General features: G+C 62.8%; 1 protein-coding gene across 3 annotated transcripts in view; it reads left to right on the plus strand.

Moving 5' to 3' along the window:
• The window catches only part of INPP5A (inositol polyphosphate-5-phosphatase A), a 180258-nt gene that overhangs the window by 148844 nt on the left and 9447 nt on the right, over positions 1-21967 (plus strand). For all 3 annotated transcript variants that reach the window (XM_082674241.1, XM_082674243.1, XM_082674242.1), the window contains 3 exons: positions 8890-8985; positions 9117-9191; positions 14977-15050. In XM_082674241.1, coding sequence (XP_082530367.1) covers positions 8890-8985; positions 9117-9191; positions 14977-15050 — 245 coding nt within the window. The remainder of the gene's footprint in view (positions 1-8889; positions 8986-9116; positions 9192-14976; positions 15051-21967) is intronic.

A 21967-nucleotide genomic window follows, 5' to 3' on the forward strand; every position in this document is an offset into this window, starting at 1 on the left:
CAGGCGCTCCCATCTCCGCGCGCCCCAGCCGCACCCACCTGCTGTCCGTCACCGCGGACAGCCGTGGTGATGGATGCGTTTTTGGAGGCTGGCGGCTGTTTTGAAAAACCGGTTGCCGGTTGCTGACAGGTACAGGTTCAGGTGCCAGCAGGGCCTGAGAGGACCCTGGCTTCTCGGAGGAAGCAGCCGTCCCTACGCTCATGTTCGCGGGGCAGGGACAGGGCGGGGGGTGGGAGCCCAGGCGGTGCCCCAACAGCCGGGGTCGCAGCACTAACCGCGCCCGCCTTGGAAGAGGACCAGGGGCACCGCACAGCCCGCCCGCATCCCAGTGCGGCCAGGGAGACTCTGCAGGCTGCCCGGTGGCCTGAGCCCCTGCCCCGGACCACGGGCATTTCTGCCACCCAGCCTCCTGCCCTCTGGCTGCACGTGCGACCTGGCGAGGGTGGGTTCCCACTCAGCCAGGAGGGGGCATCGCACCTGGTCGTTACCTGTGCCGGCCCTTCGTAAGGCCCCGTGAGCTGTCCCCAGCCTGTTTCTGCATTTTCTCACTTCTCTGATTCAAGTTATTCTTTGGAACTCAGGGAAGGCCTAGGAGGCTAAAGTTTTTCTGCAAACAGAGGCAGGCAGGGGACAGGGGCAGGGAGTCTGTCCCGGGGAGACAGAAGGAGGTGACAAGGGGTCCTGCTCTCCCCCCTGCCCCTTGTCCCCCACTGCCCGGCAGGTCTGAGCCCTGGTGTGTCTGTGGAAGGCTGGGGACGTTCTCAAGAGGCCAGACCAGGAGCGTGGCAGGTCCCCCGGCCGGATCCCCTGCGGGCAGGGAGACCCCCGAGCGGCAGTCCCGTCCTGCTGGACAGGAGCCTAGAAAGAGCCCGCGCTGCTTCCTTCTAGAAAACTCAGTCAAGCTCCCCTGGTTTGCGCAGCCGGCCGCGGGCGGGCGCTGTCGCCCCTCCGTCAGCGGGTTGGGAGCTGGCGGGGCGTCTCGGGGAGGAGATGAAAGGGTCTTTATGGTGGTTGTTGTTCTCGTGAACAGCTGATGATACAGAACAAAAAGGACGAAGGCGCCTCTGACGCTGACACGGCCTCACAGCAGCGCCTCTCACGGACCCCGGCGCCATCTGCGCCTTCAGGCACTCGGAGTCCATGTGCTCTCGGTCATCAAGGATGTCCCTCCTCCCGGGGGCTGGGGTTTGCCAGGAAAACCTCTGAAAAGCTGCACTTCTCCAGAAGGGTCTTCCTTGGGGAAGTCAGAGTAAACGGAATGGGGGTGTTCGGGGTCGCTCCCGCCCGATGCAGGACGACCTCCCCACGGTGCTTCCTGGTGAAAGCCCGACGCGGCCACCGCCCTGCTCAGCCTCAGGTCCTCGGCGCGCACCCAGCACGGTCCTTCTGTGTCAGGCAGGCCACTGGGACCCTGAAAACCGAGGAAGTTAGCGCTCTGCTGAGCTCCCCCGAGGGCAGGGTCCCTGCCAGGCCCCTCCTGCGGCCGAGGCAGCAGGGTGTGTGTTTCTTCATGGCTCTCGCGGGCGCCTGCTCTGGGCCCCACTTGGTGCAGCTGAGAGGCAAGACGCTGCCCAGTGGCCTCGTCTTAACTACACGAGCTCCCCGCCCCCCGACACCCAGGGACAGCCGTCACGGCCCGGCACCTGGCCGCAGACCTTCCCCCTAGAGCACGGTGACCTCCTGGGCCTCAGGCCGGCCTGGCCACCACTGGAGGGGCCCTGGAGCTGAGCACAGGCCAGGCAAACCAGGGTTCTTGCTCTCCAGAAGGGGTGTGTGTGTGTGTGTGTGTGTGTGTGTGTGTGTGCGCGCGCCGAGGGGCTGTGTGTGCGTGTGTGATAGGGAAGGAAGCTGAAGCTTAGGCTGGAGCTTGTTGGACCACATGTCCGTGCACTGGGAGGTGCTGTTCCTGTCGCAGGCTCAGTGGCCCCGGCTGTCCCCCGGGGGCTCCCACGGCAGCGTGTACCCTGAGGCCTGCTCACCCGGCCGCAGGCGGTGTGGGCGGCTCCGAGACGCATTTCTATCTGTCTGCCCAGCGCCTACTTTTCAGGCCGTGGCACGTGTCTGCCCCGAAGGGGATGGTCAGAGGGTTCGTGAAGACTTTTTCTGAGCACTTTCCTGCGGAGCCATGAGTTACCTGTGACCGAGGCAGGTTCTGAAGCTGCTGACTCTGCGTCCCTTCTTCTCTCTCCCTGGACGCCTTTAGGACTGAAATGACGTCTGTAGACGCTGGTGACCAAGGACTGGCCCATCCCTGGGACGGATGGTGCTTCTCTGCTGTTCCTGGCGGGTGGGTGGGTGTCCAGGGCACGGGGCTGGCTGGCTGACTCTCCGTGCCCACCTCACAGTGACCCAGCGTTGGACCCACACCTCCCACACGCTGGCTTGTGAGTGAGGTGCCAGAGGCAGCCTTTAACCCCTCGAGTCCAAGAGGTGGATCTGGGCAGCCCGGGTCGGGACCCCGTTCTCCTTCCAGAGCTGAGGCAGGTGTGGGGTTAAGGGGGTGCAGCACAGCAGGAGGCAGACCCGGGTTAACGTCCAGAGTCACGGGGGGAGTCACCGCAGAAAAGGTCACGTTTATCCTCTAGAGTGGGATCTGTTTTCCAGTCGTTTGAAATAACTCTAAATGTAAAAGGTAACGATTTTCCATTAACTTGTTCTGAAGAAAACCCACGTAAAGGACTCAGGTCTGTCTGCGCGCCACCGTTCAGAAATCCTTCTCTTTCTCTCTGTGCCTGTGCTGCAGGAGGATGCAGACGGAACGTTGATTTGTGCGCCTGTTTATTTGTAGACATTTTTATGGCTAGAATTTAACCAAAAGTAACAGGATGACGAGAACAGCCGTGGGATGGGGTGAACTTGATGACGAGAACAGCCATGGGACGGGGTGAGCTTCTCCCTGACGCCCTTGGTTGGCTGGTGGTTTTCAGTGAAGGGTGTGCGTGCCGAGGCCCGGTTTCTCTGACGTCTCCGTGATATTCGGGGGGGACCCCAAGGACTCAGGGCCCTGCAGCCCAGCTGGGGCGGCAGCTCCATGCCGAGCTCCTCAGGTGCAAATTGCTGGCCTCGGCCTGGTTCCTGCTGGACGCACAGCACAGAGACGGCGAGGGTGTCCGAGTGCTTGGGGAGGAGATGGCCGCCCCCGCAGGAAGGAGAAGCTGCTTGTGGCTGCGGCTTGCTGGAACCAGGAGCTCACCCTGTTCCAGCTCCCCGACGGCTTCCGCTCCCGGAGCGCGGACCCCTCTGTGCAGAGGAACAGGAGCTGAGCGTGCGGGCCGGTGGGAAGCCGGGCTCAAGGCCGGCCGTGCGTGGCTGCAGGTGGGCGGGGCGTCTCTGGCCCCTGCTCCCGGGAGGTGCCGGCACCGGGTGCAGACACAGCTGATGAAGCACCTGCTCTGTTCCCTCTTCTGCTTCCAGCAGGTGGACCCAGAGCCAAGCCCCACGGGAGTGGCCAGAGCGGGGGCCACCGCCCGTCCCCGGGCCGTGGCGAGTGGAGGCTGGGCTCCCCACAGCGCCCCACCCCCGTCGGAGGTCTGGGCCTTTCTGGCCTCACGCCCTGCGTCTGAAACGCAACTCAGAGCAGCCAGCCACCCCCTCACGCGGGGCCTCCAGAGCAGGGTCACTGTCCTTTTGACGTTGCGCAGGAGATGAGGCCACGGATGTCGGGGGGTGGAGGGTCCTCGAGGGGCCGGGCGGGGCCAGGGCTCCCCCGCGTCTCCCCTGAGATGCCAGAGGCCAGGCCGGCGGCCCGGCCGAGCATCCTCACCCAGGGGCACGCACGTCCGCGCTGTGTTGAAGCCCTTGAGGACGTGTTTCTTTTACGTGCTTTTCCTTTCAGCTTCTTGGGGGTCGGTCGTATGCGCACGTTTGTGGCTGAAGAGAGAACCGGTGGCCACGGCCGGTTGGCCTCTTTGTGCCCCGGCTTTGTTTCCGATTTCACGCTATCAGAGGGTCCGCGTGTTTTCCTGCGTGAAGTTGTCAGGGGATGAAAGCTCCGGAGCGGGGTCGCACGCCAAGGGCCGGGCATGGAGCCCACCCGCCAGCCTCCCGCCCTCCCCCTGGCCCCTCCGCACAGTAACGGTGTCGAGCAGGCTGGCCCGGCCCTTCGCTGCAGAACCAGCGCTTCCGTCCAGACCAGCTCATTAGTCTCCCATGGGGCCAGAAGGAGCCTCGTCCAAGGCTAAAACAGGGCGGCCAGCTCACCCTCCCCAGCGGTGACCCACTGCGCAGGCGCAGACGGCCAAGCTGGGTCCCTGATGTGGTCAGGGGAGGGGGAGGTGAGGACGCTACCAGCTCCCTGTGTTTTCGGGAACATGTGGCTCTGTGACGGGGCAGGTGGAGTTCCCGCCCCGTCCTCACTCGGGAAGGACCCCAGCGGCGCAGAAGCTGTGTCCGGTCTGGTGGGACGCGGTGTGCAGCGGGCCTCACATTGGAGGCTGCTGGCTGTCCTTCCAGAGGGCCCACGTCCAAATAGAGGCGCTGGAAGCCAGGCCCCAGGCGGCAGGATGCCACCACGGGGACAGAGAGGACCCTGCGGGGCTGGGGGGGCTCCACAACGTCAGGAAGCTGCTCTTTGGGTTATTTTTCATTTCAAGGCTGTTGTATTTTCCACTTGATGGAAAAAAAGGTTAATCCAGCCCCCAAGGTCTGAGCGGGGGACGGGGGACCCCGTGTAGGTGCCGGCTCACCACCCACGCCCTTGACCGGAAGCGGCCTTGTCACTGGCAGGTGGGTGCCGCTGAGAGAATGCTGGACCTCCAGGGGGCTGGACGCCCTTGGTCCCGCTGGTCCCTGTTTCTGGGGGCCCGTTCCGTGGTGTGAGCTTCTCCTGGGGGCCCAGGCAGAAATGGGGGCTCCGCGTTCCGTCCTGCAGGGGGTCTGCGTTTCAATAAAAAGAGGAGTGCTGTCCTCTTACTCAGAATGAGCTAGAACGTTTCCAGTATCTGCTGGGAGTGTCTAAATTTGGGTGCCAGAGTGGCTTGGTGGTTCGTTTTGATTTTGTTTAAACCTCGCTGCTCCCCACGTGGAGGGGAAGAGCGCAGAGGGCTCTGAAGAGAGACGCACGGGGTCGGCCACTGCCTGTACCTGAGACGGCCGCAGTCATCTGGCCACACCGGTTTTCCTCGCTGCCTGAAATCAGGATTAAACCTGCCCCACCCTCTGTGCAGCCCCATGAGTGACGGCACGCCAGACAGTGACCCCGCTCACCGCTTCTGAGCTCAGGCCCTGACGAGCCCCCTTCCCCGGGTGCAGGTGTGTGGGGGAAACCAGAGCGGCAGGGGGCAGGAGGCCACAGGGATGGACTGCACGCGCGTCCCCTGCTGCCCACCACGCTCCGCAGCTTGGACTCCTGGTCACCTGTCTGGGCCCAGCCGTCCCGGGGACCCTGGCACTCCTCGGAGCCTCCTAGAAGCCAGGGCGTGAGGCCCGTCGCTGAGAACGGGGGTGCCTGCGGCTCTCGGGGACCCGGGGGGCTGGCTGCCGGAAGGGGGTCCGTGCCTCCACCAGCACCCAGTCTGTGTCCGACTCGTAAACAGCTGCCAGGATAACTCGGGAACGAGCGTCGTTGGGGCAGGAGGCGGCCCCCTGAGCCCGGCCCCTCATCTGCAGGCCCGAGCGTCCTGCGGGGCACGAGGGGAGGGCGCCACGTGCCAGGCTGGCAGGGAGCACCCTGGGGGGCGAGCCCCAGCGCCTGCTGACCCCTCCCCGTGCCCGCACCCTCCGCGGGGTCTAGAACCTGCAGGGCAGGGCCCACACTCGGGCTGTGGGCCAGTGGGCTTCTTCGGGGTCCCTCAGAGACCCCTGCACGCTCACATGTCGGGACTCTCGACTCCGGTGGAGAGAGACCCAGACGCAGTCCCCAGGCCACACCGGGCTTTGCAGACAGACGCCAGACCAGCTATTCGTGTTCATTCGAAATATGCTTCCAATACCTGCGTCGCTTCCTATGTTTTCTCAGGTGGAGAAAATAGGTAGAATGGAAGTGTGTTTTGATTCTCTTTTTGCCTCTGAGGAGAGAACAAACCCGCTGGGCCGCTGGGCAGGCCTGTGACGATGGGGCAAGCCCCGAATTTCTGTCCTGGCCGCCTGGGAGCTCTGTAAGACAGGTTGCGTCCCCTCAGCTCTCCTCCACACCGTGTGGCCTGCCGGCCATTCCCTGCCTGCCCCCAGCCCCCCTCAGGCCCTGTCTCCACCTCTCACGCTGCCACCCCGGCCTTTGCCCCACCAGGGCCCTCCACCTGGAACCCGGCTCCATTAGCTCCGTTACACGGTCACCATCTCTCTAGTTACCCCGACACCCAGACCCAGGCGTGCCCCCCTGTATACACTGCACGTCCTGGACGCCGACCACAGGTGCCCGCCGACCACAGGTGCCCGCCGGCCCGGCCTACGCTGGGTCCTTTGGAAACTTGGGGTGTGCGTCAGCTGGGGCTCCTGGGGGATCCCCTTCCTCCGGGCCCAGCGTGCTGGGTCCAGACAGAAGCCGGGTCTCTGGAATCACAATAACTGAGTCTGAAGCCTTGGCGAGCCATCAGTAAACGCAACTGAGACGCTTTTTTTAATGCCTGCTACCTCTCGAAGTGGATGCACAGAAGAGAGCCTTATGGCTTTTATTTACCATTTAGAAGCTTAGTAATTACAATGAGAAAACGACCGGTGTGCCTCTGACCTCCACAGACGGAAACTTACCGCCCAAACTTTCCAGAAGGCGCGTCGTGACCCAGACTCTGAAACCCGCCGTATCCCCCAGGTCAGGCTTCTCAGACTCGAATGTTCCCGACCAGCTCCTGGCTGACCCCAGGGCCTGTCCTCGGGTGCGGGGCTGGCTGTCCCCCCACCCCCGCGTCAGTCTGGCAGAGAGCAGAGTGGGTTCTGTAAGGCCGCGTTCGTGGGCTTGCCTGTGGGGACCCCAGGGGCTCTGTCTGCATAGAAGTTGGACCCTGGTGGGGGGCGTTTGTGACGGCGGGATGGGGGCAGTGGGGGGGGCAGCCCTGGGAGGAGCGGGGCCAGCTGCACAGGCGCCCTGAGCCCCAGGGGGCTGTGCGGATTCAGTGGCTGTAAGACTGCGGGACTCGCAGGAAACGCTGCACGCTGCGCCTCTGGGCTGACACCGGCGTGGGGTCCTGTGGGCACCGCCCCAGCAGCCTGTGCCCCTAAATTCCAAGTGAAACACCAGGGGCTCCGGGTGCCAGCAGGACAGTGCTGGGCCGCCTCTCCTGTGCCCTTCCTGCCGCTGCTGATCGTGAAATGAATCTTACGTGGCTCTTTAAGATAACATTTGGGAAATTGTTTTCTCCTTTCAAAAGAGGAAAATGCCTTCCTGTAAGCAGGCGAGCCGGAAAGGCCCTGGCCCAGGGGTTTCTGCATGAGTGGTCACGACTGCGATTGAAAGGCCCGCCCGGGAGGAGGCCTGGCGGGTGTGGGAGAGAGGCCCCTCCAAGGGCTGGGCCGGTCAGATGTTTATCCTCTGGGAGCCCGTCTGAAGTGGCGAGAGATAAAGCAATTTTTTAAAAAGTTTCCAGCAGATGCCTTTGGGAGAAGACCATGAATTTCCTGAATCGTCGGGCGGCTACAATGCCGTCTGCCTGCCGGGCCTCCCCATTCACTGGGCTGAAGCCACTTAAGCGCATTAGCATCTGGATGGGGTGACCTCCTCGCCGGGGGCTGGGCAGGGTGGCCGCGCTGGGCCGGATGGTCCAGGCGCTTGTTCTAATCCGGCCGTTTGAAGGCGGCCAGACTGATTTGTGACACATGAGTCCAGAAGCCACTGTGGGGGGCTTGACCTGAGTAGCTGTCTGTGCTCTGAATGTCAATGCCTGTCCTGGAACGCGCGGCCCAAGGGGGATCGGCTTCCGGCTTCCGGGCCTCCCCGGGCCCTGGGGCCTGTTGCGGGAGGATGTCCCGCAAAGCTGGCTGCTTTGAGCCTCTGAGCCCCGCGGCCTCTGAGCCCCGTGGCTCTGCCGTGAAGTGACCTCACGAGGGCTCCTTAGACAAAGAGGGTTTTTTTTAAGTCAACATTAGTTCAGTTGCGGTGGTCTTACTTTCTTTCTTTTTTTAATAAAAATCACCTAGTGCTTTTTCCAAAACAGCCCTATCGAGGTATAACTTACACACGAACTGAAATCCAGCTGTGACCTTCTCACCCCACCTGGCCTCCGCGGCCCCCGCTCTGTCCTTTCTGGACTCCGCGTGGATGGACTTTCCCGAAGGGAGGGGTGCGGGGCCTGGTCTCCGCACATGCTCGCCGGCACTTGCTGTACACCTGGGGTGTCTCTCAGCCCGTTTAGAGCTGCACTTCGTCTCTGCGGTGTTGGTGTGGTCAGCGCGGCCCTGCGGTGCCCCTAACTGCACCAGGCCTCGCGGCCTCTGCGCCAGCCTCCACCCTCGTCCTGACTGGGGAGCAACCCTGTTTAACCCCCATCCTGCTGCCTTTCCTCGCCCCACACCCAGGTTGGGACAGGGAGGATTTTCTAAAGGAGTCTGGATTTAATAGAGTTTTCAGCCTATCTGCAGTCAGCCTGTCACCCGTGCCCTTCCGTCTGCCCCGCCGCAGCTGGTGGGCGTCCCTGCCCAGGGCCCCCGGCGTGGCCTCTGTGTCCCCCGTGCTGCCCCCGGGGCCTGTCTGGCTGCCCTTCACTGTCCCTCCCGCTGTGGCTGTGGAGGACCGCCAGTCAGACTGTTCCCTGCCCAGCCTCCACAGGCCCCCTGGTCCCTGGTCCTCGGGGCAGCCTGGGGCGGCGGGCAGAGGGCCGGGTGTGCGGCCCCGCGTGTCTGGAGCCGCGGGTCCCTCCACGGGAGGTGTGAGCCCCTGAGCCGAGGTCGGGGAGCGGTGGAGGCGGGCAGCGGGCTGGCATGTCTCCGGGGACTGAGCTCCTTCCGTGTCTTTCCCAGACTCTCTGCACAAAGGCCACGATGCAGACCGTCCGGGCCGCCGACACCAACGAAGTCGTGAAGCTGATATTCCGAGAGTCGGACAACGACCGGAAGGTGAGCCCCTGCGCAGCTGTCTGTGCTCTGAATGTCAGTGCCTGTCCTAGGTGCGGGGGGTGCCGTGCCCGGTGGGCCCCGCGGCGGGAGAGGTGGGGCCCCGCCTGCTCTGACGGCCCTTCCCTTGGCAGGTGATGCTCCAGCTCGAGAAGAAGCTCTTCGACTACTTCAACCAGGAGGTCTTCCGGGACGACAACGGCACCGCGGTGAGCTCTGGCATCCGACGTGCGGCTGGTCCCCTAGCAGCTGCTGTGGGGTGGCGCTGGCCCCCGGCCCCTCCCAACGCCCCCGCTTCCCCAGAGCCATGCTTCCCGGTGCCGTCACAGCCTGTGGGTCGGCTCCTGAACCCTCACCCTCCCGTCACTTCTCCACTGGGCCCTTCCTGGGGGCGCGTCCTGCCGCCGGCTGGGCTGAGGCCACCCGCCTCGCTGCCTGTGCCGGCCAGTGTGGCTCTCAACACTGGGGTCCTCCCCGGTGAGAGGCAGAGGGCTAGGAGCTTTGGCTGCGGAACCCCTGGTTCAGGGCCGGCCCACAGAGGCCTGGGCTTCCTTTGGAAAGAAGAGAACCACCGTGCAAATTGGCGGGGGCATCTCTGTGGCTGCGAACGCACGTGTGTGCGTGTGTGTGTGTGCAGAGGGAAGTATTGGTATGTGTGAGTGGACGCCTGCCGTTCAGACCACCCGGCGGGCACGGCCCCTGCAGCAGGAGAGCCGACGGGGCCCTGCGCCTGCGGTGCCCTTTACTTCTTGTGCGCCAGTTGGGCCTGCTTTTGACGCATCGGCGCCTGAGGGCGGTCGGGACGCCTGCGGGAGCCTCACCGCACGCCCAGGTGTGCACCTGTGCCTCCCCCTCCCGCCTCCTGGGGGCCTTTCTGGTCTTCCCGCCCTGGTAAGGGGCCGTCTGTGCCATTGTCCCCATTTTCAGTTCCCGGTTCACCGCACCTCGCCTGCTTGCCACCAAGGCCATTGTCACCCCCCAGGGGCGCCTTTACCCCAAAGGCCAGGGATGCGCTTGGATTTCAGGGCCTGCCTCCGAAGCGCCCCCCCGGGACCTCACCCCTCCTGGGTCAGCTCCCTGGTCCCCCTCTGCCCCCAGCTCAGCTCTTGTGCCCTGGGCGCCCCTGAGTGGCCGGGTCACCCGTTGGGTCTTGAGTTTCCAGCTCTGGACGGTGCCTCTGTCTCGCGTCTGCCTCAGGCCCCTCCGAGCACCGGCTCCAGCCCGGCTGGGGGCTCCATGCCTCTGTGTGGGAGGACCCCTAGCTCTCGTGCCAGGCGCTCAGAAGAGGGCTCACGTCTAAGTGGAGAGGGGCTCTCCAGATGTCCAGCAGACTCTGCCAGCCCGTGAACCCGCCCTACCTTCCTGTCCTCCCCGGAAGCCCTCGTCCCCCGCCGGGCCTCCCTCGCCTTGCACGTCCGGCAGCTCCTGGGCCTGGACTCGCCACACGTCTGAGTCTGCCGCCCCCGGCCGTCGCCCCCCCGCCTTCTTCCCGACCCCTGCCCCTCTGTCCACCCCCAGCCTGGAGCCCGCCCGGGCCTGGTCACACGCCCACCCAGTCAGGCCCAGCTTTGGGCCTTGGCCACCTCCCACCGCCGTCGGGTAAAGCCCGGGACCCTGACCTCTCCTCCGAGGCGCGGATCACGCCCGGGGCCTCTGTGCTGACCCCCCCACCCCTCCTGCAGCCGCACGGGGGGCACCTCTGCCCCCGCGGATGCTCCGAGCCGCCTCACACACTTCCCCCTGCCTGTCGTGCTGCGTCCCCGCGTCCCCGCGGCCAGTTCCCAGCTCGGCTGCGCAGGGGGCCTCGGGTCCCGGTGCGGTGGGCTCCTGCTGTGTCCCGCAGCGCCTGGGCTCAGCACACGGCACTCACGGCTCAGCTGCGGCCCTGCTGGGCTGGACGGGAGGCTCTGTAGGGCGCGGCCGTGTCTGGCTGCCGTCCTGTGACTTCCCAGGCCCGGAACACGTGGGGCAGGTTTGGGGACACGACGCGTTCAGTGTGCCTGTGTGGGGTGAGGTGCCCAGGAGACTCGGGGTGCCGTCCGCTCCCTGGGCAGCCGTGCGACCCTCTGAGCTTGGAGTAGGGTGGGCGGGGTGGGCTTTGAGGGCCCCTAGCACAGAGACGGCCCCTCGAAGCCAGGGACAGTGTGGTTACCAGGACGAGCAGAAAGCGGAGACGCCCTGGGAGGGGAACGGTGGACACAGAGAGTGGCGCTGGGGTGGCCAGGGGGCCAGAACATTCTGGAAGGAGCCAGGACACTGGCGAGAAGGAAGGTCCACCGTGTGAGGGAGAAACAGGGTCCTGAGGCAGGTATGCGGGGCGGGGGGGAGGGGGCACGGGGATGTCACGGTGGGTCCAGAGTCCCCACTGCCCTCGGTTAGCACTTAGAGAATGTGTCACCACCCTGGAAACTACAGATGTCACCGTTAGACGTAAGATCTAGTTCTGTATTTATTCACCATGTGAAATTGTGCTCCTTTAAGGTGGAGCAAAGTTAGTTTGAGTATCTGGGAGAAGTTTGAGGCTGACTCAGATGAGAAGACGCAGTGGAGTCGAAGCAGAGACGAGGTCTACACGTGGGTCTGGAAGGCCCGTGGCCCCGCCTGTCGGGTCAGGAATCTCCGGGGAAGGGGGCGGCCTCGTGCGTCCCCGTGGTGCAGGGCCGAGGCTCCACGGTAACTGCCCCGGCAGCTCGGCGTGTCAGTCCCACTTGGGAGGCGGGCGTCCAGACCCCCCTGGGGGACGATGCATGGCCTGCAGAGCCCTCAGAGGACATCTTACCTTCACGCGAGACGCCCACAGCAGGATGGATGTGCTGCTCTGGCCTCGGCCCCCAAATCCATCGCATCCTTGATCAACCACCAGCCTTGTTCCCATCTGACAGAAATTTAATTCAAGCTGGCTCTGAAAATAATTATTGTATTTTAAGAGTAGTAATCATTGGCCGGGACATGATTGAATGTGTCCATGCCTATTGACTTTTTCTATGATTTATAGCTTTGTTTAGTCGATATTCCCATCGAAATTGTATAATTAATTATAAGTGTGGCTGTCAGGGCTGCAGGATGGAGTGCCCTGGTGAGGATTTGGAGAGATTAAATTTTCTGCGGCTGTCCCAGGGCAGGGCGCGTGAGTTTCCACCGCGCTCGGCCTGTTGGATAGAGATGTTTTCTGGGCGTGTAGCAACTGCTCCAGCTCGGGGCGCATCGATTTTCCGGCTCTTTCCCTTTATCAGCGCGGCGTCTCTGCAGTAACTGAGGAATGTGTGCAGCCGGGACAGCGCCTGACAGATACGTACGATCAGCCACCGCTTAATCATCGTCTACACACGCCCTGCTCTGTTTTTCACTTTGTAATCAAGAAGAATGTTAAAGATACATGTGAAATTGGTTACCACTTGTGAAAAATCTCAGAGAGATACAGGTTACCCTTTCAACAGAAATGCACTGTCATTTCTAATCAGAAACGCCTCACGCTGGCCTCCTGTGGCAGCAGCCGTGGCTCCATCCCCCATCGTTCCCGTGGACTCAGGGCGTGGAGCCGTGGGGGCCGTGGGGCAGCAGGAACAAAACACAGCCCCGGGTACAAAGCGTGTAGGAAGCACTCCACAGTAGAGTGAGTCCACAGACATCAGATAACTGAATACTTGATAAAAATTATAGGATGAGATTTAAAGGTATTGAAAACATGAAAGCATCCGAAACATAAACAGATACCATACCCTGAAAAAAGTAGGCAGATTAAAAGATATGAGAAGTGCTAGCAGCGGTCACTGAGGTGGAAGTCTCCACAGGTGAGTTAAGTGTCAGGACGGACGCAGCCGGACAGCGGAGCTGAGACCCCAGCGCGGCGCGCAGACCTCGCAGGTCGCTGGGAGGCAGCGCCTGGAGGCTCAAGGCGGGGCCGGAAGGCCTGGTCCTCAGGAGCTCGGCGAGTCCTGAGCCGAACGCCAAACGCGAAGACGGAGAGCAGCCCGAGCGCCAGGGCCCCACAGGAAGGACGCGGGCAGCGGGCCTTGTGGGAGCGACAGCCGCCGCCAACCGAGGGATCGGCGGGAGGCCCCGCGGCGGGGCCGGAGCAGCGGCACTGAGCGAGCGTGCGGGCTCTGCGGACACGCGCGTGCCCGTCGCGCACAGGACGGGGCGGCGAGCCCATCGGGACGCCTCGCGGACTTACCGTGTCCAGGATATTCCTCTTCTTCTCTCAAGGGTCTGAGTTAAAGTTGGGAGAAGCTGAAAGGCTTGGCCGCTCTCGGTGGGCGAGGCTCGGGCCGCTCAGCGCCTGCAGGTTCCCAGGTGCTGGACCGAGTCCTCTGGGTGGGGGAGGCCAGTCGTCAGGGGTGCCGTGGATGCACCTCTCCTGACGGTCGCGCCTGCCTGCAGCCGCCACGCAGCATCACGGCTGTCTTCCCGTCTGACCTGCGAAGGCCAGGAATTCACGCTTGGAGCGTTGTGGATGAGACATGCTCGCCGGCCTCCGCGGGGGGGTGTGTACCTGCGAGTGTGATGCGAGGGCATCTCTAGGCCCACATGCGTGCAAACACGTGTAAGCACAGGACTGGTCCAGGCCTCACGCTCATGCTTCACCACCCCCCTCACACACACACACACAGTTCTCCTCCATCCCCGGCACCCCTGAGGTGCTAACTCTGCAGCCTTCCAGAAGCTGTTTGGCCTGGGCTGCTCCCTGGAAGTGGGGTGTGTTTCTCCTCGATGCAGAGGCAGGGGCCACTGGGGCCGGGAAGCTGAGGGGCTCAGCCGTCCCCCCATGCCCGCCCCCGCCCTTCCCCTCCCGCACCCACAGCTCCTGCCCTGTGCCTCCCCTCCCCCATCCCAAAACCCTTCCCCCACCCCATGCCCCTCCCCATCCTGCATCCCCTCTCCTGGCCCTGCACCCCTAGGGCCCCTGGCATGGCCACCAGGGGGTGCTGAGTGGGGTGAGGTTTGCCACGGGTGCTTCCTCGCAGTAGATATGGGCTCACGAGTGTCACCTGTGGGGTCCAGTATCCAAGCCTCGCCAGGCAGGGTCCAAGGCTCTTTGTGCCCCCGTCTCCGGGTGTCCAGGATGCTGCAGGACCCTGTGTGAGACTGAAATCAGGCAGCTGTGTCTGAAGTGGTCCCGTCTATGCAAAAGGAGCTTTGGTTTATCCCCCCACGCAAACCACAGACGCCATCAAGGGCTCCTGCCGGGGGAGGTGTCAGCTCTGCCTCCCTCTGACCGGCCGATGGCTGGCCTGGTGCACGCAGGCTCAGCGGCGAGGGCCACGTGCAGGTGGCGTAGGTAGCAGCCTGGCGCCCGGTAATTGCTGTGGCACGGCACCGCTAACTGCACGCTCTGGGAGTGATGGGTGAGGTAGCAGAGGGAGAGGACGGGTGTGGCCTCGGGCTCCCGCACAGCTGCAGGGCACGTGAGTGATGACCGCGTCCCCAGGGTGTGCGTGGCCACGGTGGCCAGACACTGCCAGTGCCCTTCCCTCCTGGGGGCACGGTGCCCCGTGGGGTGTGGCTCTGAAGGGTCCCTCAGGGCCAGGTCTTATTTTTTATCTTCCCGTGTGAGGTCAGTGCTCTTACTCTTTTGACTTAGTTTGGGCAAAACGGTGTCCCCCTTGCTGGACACTGCCTGAGGGCACCTCGGAGGCGACGCCAGCGCCCGCGGCGGCTGCACCGCGTGGTCTCAGCAGGGCGAGGTGGCCCTGCGTGGCCAATCAGCACAGGTAGTGTGGGTCCAGCGCCGGCGGCAGAGGGGCTGAGTCCGGAGCAGGGCTCGCACAGGAGGGCCTGCAGGGTGCCCCGGTCTCTCCGGCCACACGCCCGGGGGGCCCGCCCTCGGGAGGCCTGCACGCGGCCCGGGTGATGTGCAGGGCAGGTGCTGGAGCAACACCTGTTTCCAGGAAGTTGCAGGTCCCTGCTGCAGACAGACCCTCCCCCAGGGCTTCTTGGTGCCCCCTGGGAGGCAAACCAAAGTGACCCTATATTTTTTCTGTTTCTTTCCTTCAGCTCTTAGAATTTGACAAAGAGCTGTCTGTCTTTAAGGACAGACTGTATGAACTGGACATCTCGTTCCCTCCCAGGTAAGGACCGCCGCTCGCTGGGCCAGCAGGTAACTGCCCTCCTGTCCGTGCATCTGTCTGTGCCCACCTGTGCCTCCTCCCCCTCCCCCACCCCCACTGAGCACAGCAGGGGTCTGTTCGCTCCTTTCTCCCAACCTGGCCTCTCAGATTAGCCTACGAGGGACCCACACAGGCAGCTGTGTGTTCTGGATCTTTCTGGAACCGTCGTGGCGTGGGCTTTGGTTTGGTTTGTCCGTGTTTGTCTTCCTCGGGTATGTAAGCTTTTGCTGGGTTTTGCTCTGGTGTTCCCAGAGTCTTGAAATCTGCAGGAATAACAGTGCGTTCCCTCCCGACCAGCCCGGGGCTGCAGAGGGCCGGGGTGGGGGGAGAGAGACGATTACGAAGTGGCCAGGACACCGGGTGGGCGCTCGGCCCGCGGGCCCGTCTGGAAGGACACGGATGCCGCATCACGGGCTTCTCCCACCCATCTCTCTCCTTCCATGGATTCCAAGTACGAATTCTTATCACTTGGGAGAAAATGGGCCTTCGGCAGGTTCAGGGAAGCTTTCTCAGGTAGACGGGACCTGGTGAGCAAGTGGGGCCGAGAGCGCTGCCTGGCCCCCCTCGTCTGCGTCGGGCCTGGCAGTAAACGCGTCAGATCCACGTCAGGGAACGGTTGGCATCAGAACGCGCTGGGGAGCCAGGTCCTCTCAGGCTCCCTCTGAAGGTCACCCCCTGCTTCCTGGGCCACACTCCAGTGGTCAAACGTGTGCAGGCTTGAAGGTTCCCCCACCATCCACTGGACATGGGACTCGCTACGGGTCCAGGCTCTGGCCAAGGCGGCTGGGCGCTCGCAGCTCAGGGTCGGCGCCCAGACCAGCGGTGCGAGGTTCAGGGGCCAGAGAAGCAGGGACCTGGGCCCTTGGGGTGCCTGGTGAGCCCCCAGCAGCGGCTCCAACACCTGTGAACTCGTGACTCAGCGTTTCAGGATCAGAAGGGCGGCCCTCAGCAGCGCCGTCCGGGTGCTGACCACCACGTTGCCCTCAGTCTCTGACGCCACTTTAAACGCACACGTCACGTGCGGTGAACCGTGCTCCCAGGTGCAGCTGAAGTCGAAAGACGTCCCGAGGGACTTGTTCAGCCGCGCCTCCTGAGGGTAGTGCCGGGGTCTGGAGCGCCCCTCCCGCTTGACCGGGGTCCAGCGCCTCTCTCAGGGCTGTGGAGCCGGCCAGGAGGGAGGGGGCCTGGGGCTGCCAAAGGCATAGCCCTGTGGACGTGTGCCCTGAGCTGGCGTCAGCCCCTCGAGCGTCTCCCAAAGGCCGCAGCCTTGAAGGTCACCCAGGTGCGAGGCGCAGAAGATGCAGGCAGGACCGGCCACAGGACCTCGTGGTCCGTGCTCAGGTGGCCGAGGGACGAGCCCCCACCCCTAGGCAGCAGAGAGACTGGCACGTCCAGAGTCGGGAGGGACAGGGCTGCGTGGTCCAGCCAGGCCCCGGCTGGCGGTCTCCAGGAAGCAAGGGCCGTCCCCCCGGAAGGCGGCCGTAGCCCCGGCCTCTGAGATCCCAGTGGTAGGTGGGGGTGGGCATGCTTTGGTGCCAAGCCGGAGGAACTCCAGGGAGAGCCTGGGGTTCGTCAGGGTACCTGGGGCTGCGGGCACCTCGAGGGCACCTGCGCTCAGTCTGGGGCACACCTGCCTCGGTGTTTGATGGACTCGTGTGGCAGGAGAATGACCCCGAGAGGTCCCGCCCTCGTCTGGGAACCTGTGGACGTCCTGTGACTTTGCAGGTGCGTTAGGAATGTGCCCGTGCTGTAGGGGTGGCGTCCTGGGCCGCGGGGCCCCCCGCAAGCCCATCACAGCAGAGGCCCCCGTCCTCCTGGAGGTGGCGGCCGCCACCCGAGGGAGGTGGCCTGGGCGGGGCAGGCCGCCGGGGGCACTGGGAGGACCATCAGTTTAGGGGCCGGATTTTCTCCCTTTAACTGGGAAGTAGCATTCGAAGTCTTCTGAGGTGGGAAAAATCATGGTTTACAGACTGAGTCATCAGCTCCCAAAGCTGGGGGTCCAGCTCACGGTAGGAAATATACCTGGCCTGTCAGCCCTGTCACAGCCAGTGGTGCAAGACCCAGCAAAGGCTCCTGAGGCCTTTCCGGCCACTGCCTGGCTCAGCCATCCCCCCCCCCCCCACTGCCCAGGTCATCTCCCCGCACTGTCCAAGTCACCCACCCCTCCCCCGCTTCCTCCCGCACTGCCCATCTTCCCCTCCTCTGGTGCCTGGGTCACACCCATCCCCCTCCCTTGGCTCTGTTGCATTTTAAAAGCATGTTTGTGACCATCGGGCAGAGCTTACAGCCCCCCTGGGTTGCCACGTGGGGTCTGGAGGGCTGTTCCAGACGTGGGACAATGTCAGCGGAAGCAGAAGCGGGACAGCAGGAGGGACTTGGTTAGAAACGGTGGCTGTGTGGTTTGGTACCCAGATGTGGTCTCTGACTGTGCCGGAAAATAAGTGATCTCAGGCGTGCTGTGTGTGTGTGTGTGTGTGTGTGTGTGTGTGCAGGAGCGTGAGCTCCTTGCACACGTGTGTAGTGTGTGCACAGGATTGTGCATGAGTGTATTCACCTGTGCACACTGGAGGCACGTGTGGGTGTGGCAGCGCATGGGGGTGGGTGCATGTGTGTGCACGGTATGTGCACGTGTGTGCAGGGGTGTGTGTGTACCTGTGGGTGTGTTGCAGGACGTATGCGATCGGATTATAGGCTGATTGCGTGTGTCTGTGCAGTGCATGGGCTTGCGTGTGTGCATATAGTATCCACACGTGCACAGATATGGGTGTGCACACGGAGTGTACGTACATGGTGTGGGTGTACACGTGTGCATGCAGAGTTGTACGCATACATGGTTGTGTGTGCAGACGTGTGGTATGTGGGTGTATGTGCATGGGTGTGTGCAGTATGTCTTGGGGTGGGGGTGGGTTGTGTATGCACATGTGCACGGTGTGTGTACGCATGGACCTGTTTGTGGTGTGGGTGTGTGTGCGTGCGTGCAAGTACATGGCTGTGTACAGGTGTGCATTGCACAGTGTGGGTATTGTGTGCATGGGCCGTGTTTGCACATGTACATGGTATGTGCACATATGAGCGAGTAGGTGTTTGCATGTACATGGGTATTTACATGGTGTGTGTGCATGTGCATGGTGTGTGCATGAGCTTGTGTGCAGTTCGCGCATGTGGTGCAAAACTCGTGTGTATACGTGTATGCACGTGTGCTTCCTGGGTGTATGCACTGCACGGGTGGGGGTGTTGCTGGGGCATGCAGGGGGTGTCCTCTGTGCACAGCTACTAGCCTAGGGCCATCCCCCGCTCTTGGAAGCTGTCGGGGGCATCTGGCCTGGAGCGGTTTCCGGCCTGGAGCGGTTTCTTGCAGACCGTCCATCTATCGCTTCTCTCCGAGCTGAGGGGTGGGAGCCACTGAGGAGCCGCCTGAGGAGCCTGGCACCCGGGCTGCCCTGGTCCTGCGCGGGGAGGGGCAGGCGGGGGCAGGTGGGCAGGGGAGGCGCCCTGGAAGGAGGCAGGAGTCTGCGGGGGTGCCCGCCCGCTGCACGTCCTGCCCACAGGACCGTCCTGCGTCCAGGCTCCACCACGCTGCCCTCTTTGAGGTGGAAAGGCGGAACCTCCCGCTTCTGTTTCTTCTGGTGTGGCTGAGCCCGTGGGGACCTCTCCGGAAGCCGCGCTGATCAGTGAGGGACACCACGTCTGCGTTTGTCTGCGTGGCCTCGGGCAGGGCGGGGTGTGCATGTGGCAGCCCCTCAGTCACAGAGAAGGGCCACGCCAGCCCCTTCCCACGCTCCCGAGGCCCGTGTCATCCTCACGACTGCGTTCTGTGAAAACGGCCCTTCCCTCCCACGTGGCCAGGCGGTCGGGACAGAGGCGCGTGGGCTCCGAGGCCGTGGGCCCTCGCGCGTGGCTCTGGGCGTTTGTGGGGACGGTCTGTGCTTCACTGGCTGCCGGACTCTGGCCCCTCCTGGGGGCGGGGCCGGGGGGTGTGGGCAGTGTCCGTTCAGGGGGTAGTGGGCACCCCAGGCCGTCGTGCCTGTCCTCACCCAGCTCTCCTCTCTGTGAGGCCTGTTTGCCAGCTTGTCAGCCAGGGAATTAGCGAGAGCCATGGGCATCCCTGGTGCCAGCGGGCAGTGCCGCGGGAGCAGGGTGTCCTGAGCAGCATCCTCTGGCCGTCGCGCCTGGTTTTCAGAACCTTTCTGCGCCTTTTGCCTTTGTTATCCAAGCAGCGGACTCACCGCAAACTGGCTGCGGAGTCCTGTTCCCCGTTCTGGTGGAGGCGAGCACTCAGCTGCTGGGGGCCAGGGGCTGGGGGCGGGGTCAGTGCAGAGCCTGGAGTGGAGGCCACCGGGGCCCCCGTGGCTCCAGGCTGTGGCTAATCGCATACCCGGGACAGTCCTCAGAGATGCTCGAGCAGACAGGTCTCCTAAGGAGAGCGAGGGGGCGGGGGCGAGTTTCTCGAGCAGAGGCGTTCGTGACTGTTCTCCGCGGGCTCACAGAACTCCACTCCTAATGGATCGTAACTCAGTGCTGTGTGTCACTTTGCTGGAAGAGGTGCTAATATTTCAGGCGTTTGTAGAGCCTTCAATTCTCGTTCTTCTCAGCCTCGGGGACAGTTTTGCACCTTCGTGAGGGACAACCACGAAGTGACCGGCGGGGTGGGGTAGAGGCAGGGAGCGCGGCCAGGCCAGGCTAGTGGGCGCACGGGGTGCCCGCCATAGAGACCCTCCGGGGCCCACCCTGCGCTCCAGATGATGCCCGCCAACCCCAAGTGGCCAGGGACGGCACTCGGGGCCAGGCCAAATGAAGGCCTTTAAGGCCACGTGGTGTTTCCACGTGCTGGTGACGTAAAAGTCTTTTAAGTTCGTGCTCAGAATAACTGGTGGGCAAAGAGTGTGACGCTGGCGCTGGCATGAGCCGTGCCCACCTGGTCTGTCTGTGTGACCGGCCTCGAGGCCGGTTGTTTGCAGTGGACGAGGCGACAGTCAGCTTTCCGCGTCCTGCGTTGTCATCCTGTCCACCCTCCCTGCTCTCCGGCCCAGCGTCCGCTTGCGGCTCCCACTCTCAACCCGGATTTGGGCCGATCGCGGGAGCCCCCCTTTCCTCTCCCCAGGATGGCCCGGCGTGAGTGGCAGTGCTTTGGGACGCCCCAGAGGTGACCGCCAAAGCCTGCCCTGTGCACCCAGCAGGGAGTTTCTAACTTAGAGTGTCTTTCTGAGTTACTGTCGTTGGTTTTAAAATAAAGAGATCAAAGTATGAATATGAGATGGCTTAGCTGCCTTTTCCACTAATGTGGTGGCAGCAGGCTTCCCGTGGTGTGGAATCCTCCCGCGGCCCTGCACGCAGCCCTGCCCTGGACCCAAGTCCCTGTGGAGCGCTGCTGCCCACCTGTGCCCTCAGAACCGCCCCTGCCGCAGGAAGCCTCCCGTCACTGAGGCTCGAGAATTCCCAGAGGTGGCGGGATGCGCCCCACACGCTCCCCTCTTGTCCCACTGACTCCTAAACTGTGTCTCCCAGGCCTGAGATTCAATCAAGGAAGTATTCGCGTGGCTTCGCCTGGGTGGGGCTGAGGAGGGGACCGCCCCCAACACCATGACAACAGCAAGCAGCGTCTCCGTGTAATCGCAAACATAGAGCTTACCTTCCAGCCCCTGACAGGGTCTCGGGGCCCCTGGGGGTCCACACGTCACGGCCGAGAACTCCCCAAACCTGGAAGTAACCAAAACGCTGCCTTTAGCGGATAGATGTCGGCCGCTGAAGCGGCCGGACCGCTGCTCCCTGCGGGCCTGGGAGCAGCGGGAACCAAGGGGCCGGGCGCTGCTGTCTGTGGCGCGGGAGCCGCCGGGGTGTGGAGGGGTGCTGCGGCCCCTGCGCTTGTGGCCCTGCGTGACACGTGTGCCTCAGAGTGAAGCTGACCGGGGAGGTGGACAGACGCACAGAGTACACACCTCGCCAGAGAAAAGTCACACCTTCCCAAGGACGGACAAGAACGCTCCACGGTGGGAAAGAGGTTTTTACTGGGCAAGTTACTTACAGAGAAAGATCCAGTGAGAGCTTTCGAAAAAGACAAAAATATACACAACACAGGGATGAAATATATCACACGGCAAAAATATATACAACACAGGGATGAGATATACCACACGGCAAAAATATATACAACACGGGGATGAGATATACCACACGGCAAAAATATACACAACACGGGGATGAAATATACCACACGGCAAAAATATATACAACACAGGGATGAGATATACCACACGGCAAAAATATATACAACACGGGGATGAGATATACCACACAGCAAAAATATATACAACACGGGGATGAGATATACCGCACAGCAAAAATATATACAACACGGGGATGAGATATACCACACGGCAAAAATATACACAACACAGGGATGAAATATACCACACGGCAGAAATATACGCAACACAGGGATGAAATACATCACACGGCAAAAATATATACAACACAGGGATGAGATATAGCACACGGCTCTGGCCAGAGGAGGCCGTCTCTCTTCAGTGGATACATTTATTTTTATATTAAAGATTCGGAGGCACTTTTCAGACTTCTTTTTGGGCCATAATTCAACTTTGGACCATCTATAGATTCCTGTCTGTAACGATAAATATAAGATGGTGACATTTGGACAAAAAGGCTGAGCTCCCTGCTGTGTGCCCGGCCTGGTTCTTGGGAAGGGAGCCAGGAAGCTTGTCCAGCTGGTCACCGAGCCCCGGGTGGACACGGCCCACACCGAGGCACGGGGACCAGCGCTGAGGGGCGAAGGGCCAGGGCACCGGTTACTCGGGAAGCCGCCGGTCACCCCACGGGGATGCTGCGGGCACCTGTGTCCACAGAGCCGGGTCAGCTCTGTG

This window comes from Grampus griseus (assembly GCF_964374135.1).
Source record: "Grampus griseus genome assembly, chromosome: 16".
In the NCBI taxonomy this organism is placed as follows: Eukaryota; Metazoa; Chordata; class Mammalia; order Artiodactyla; family Delphinidae; genus Grampus; species Grampus griseus.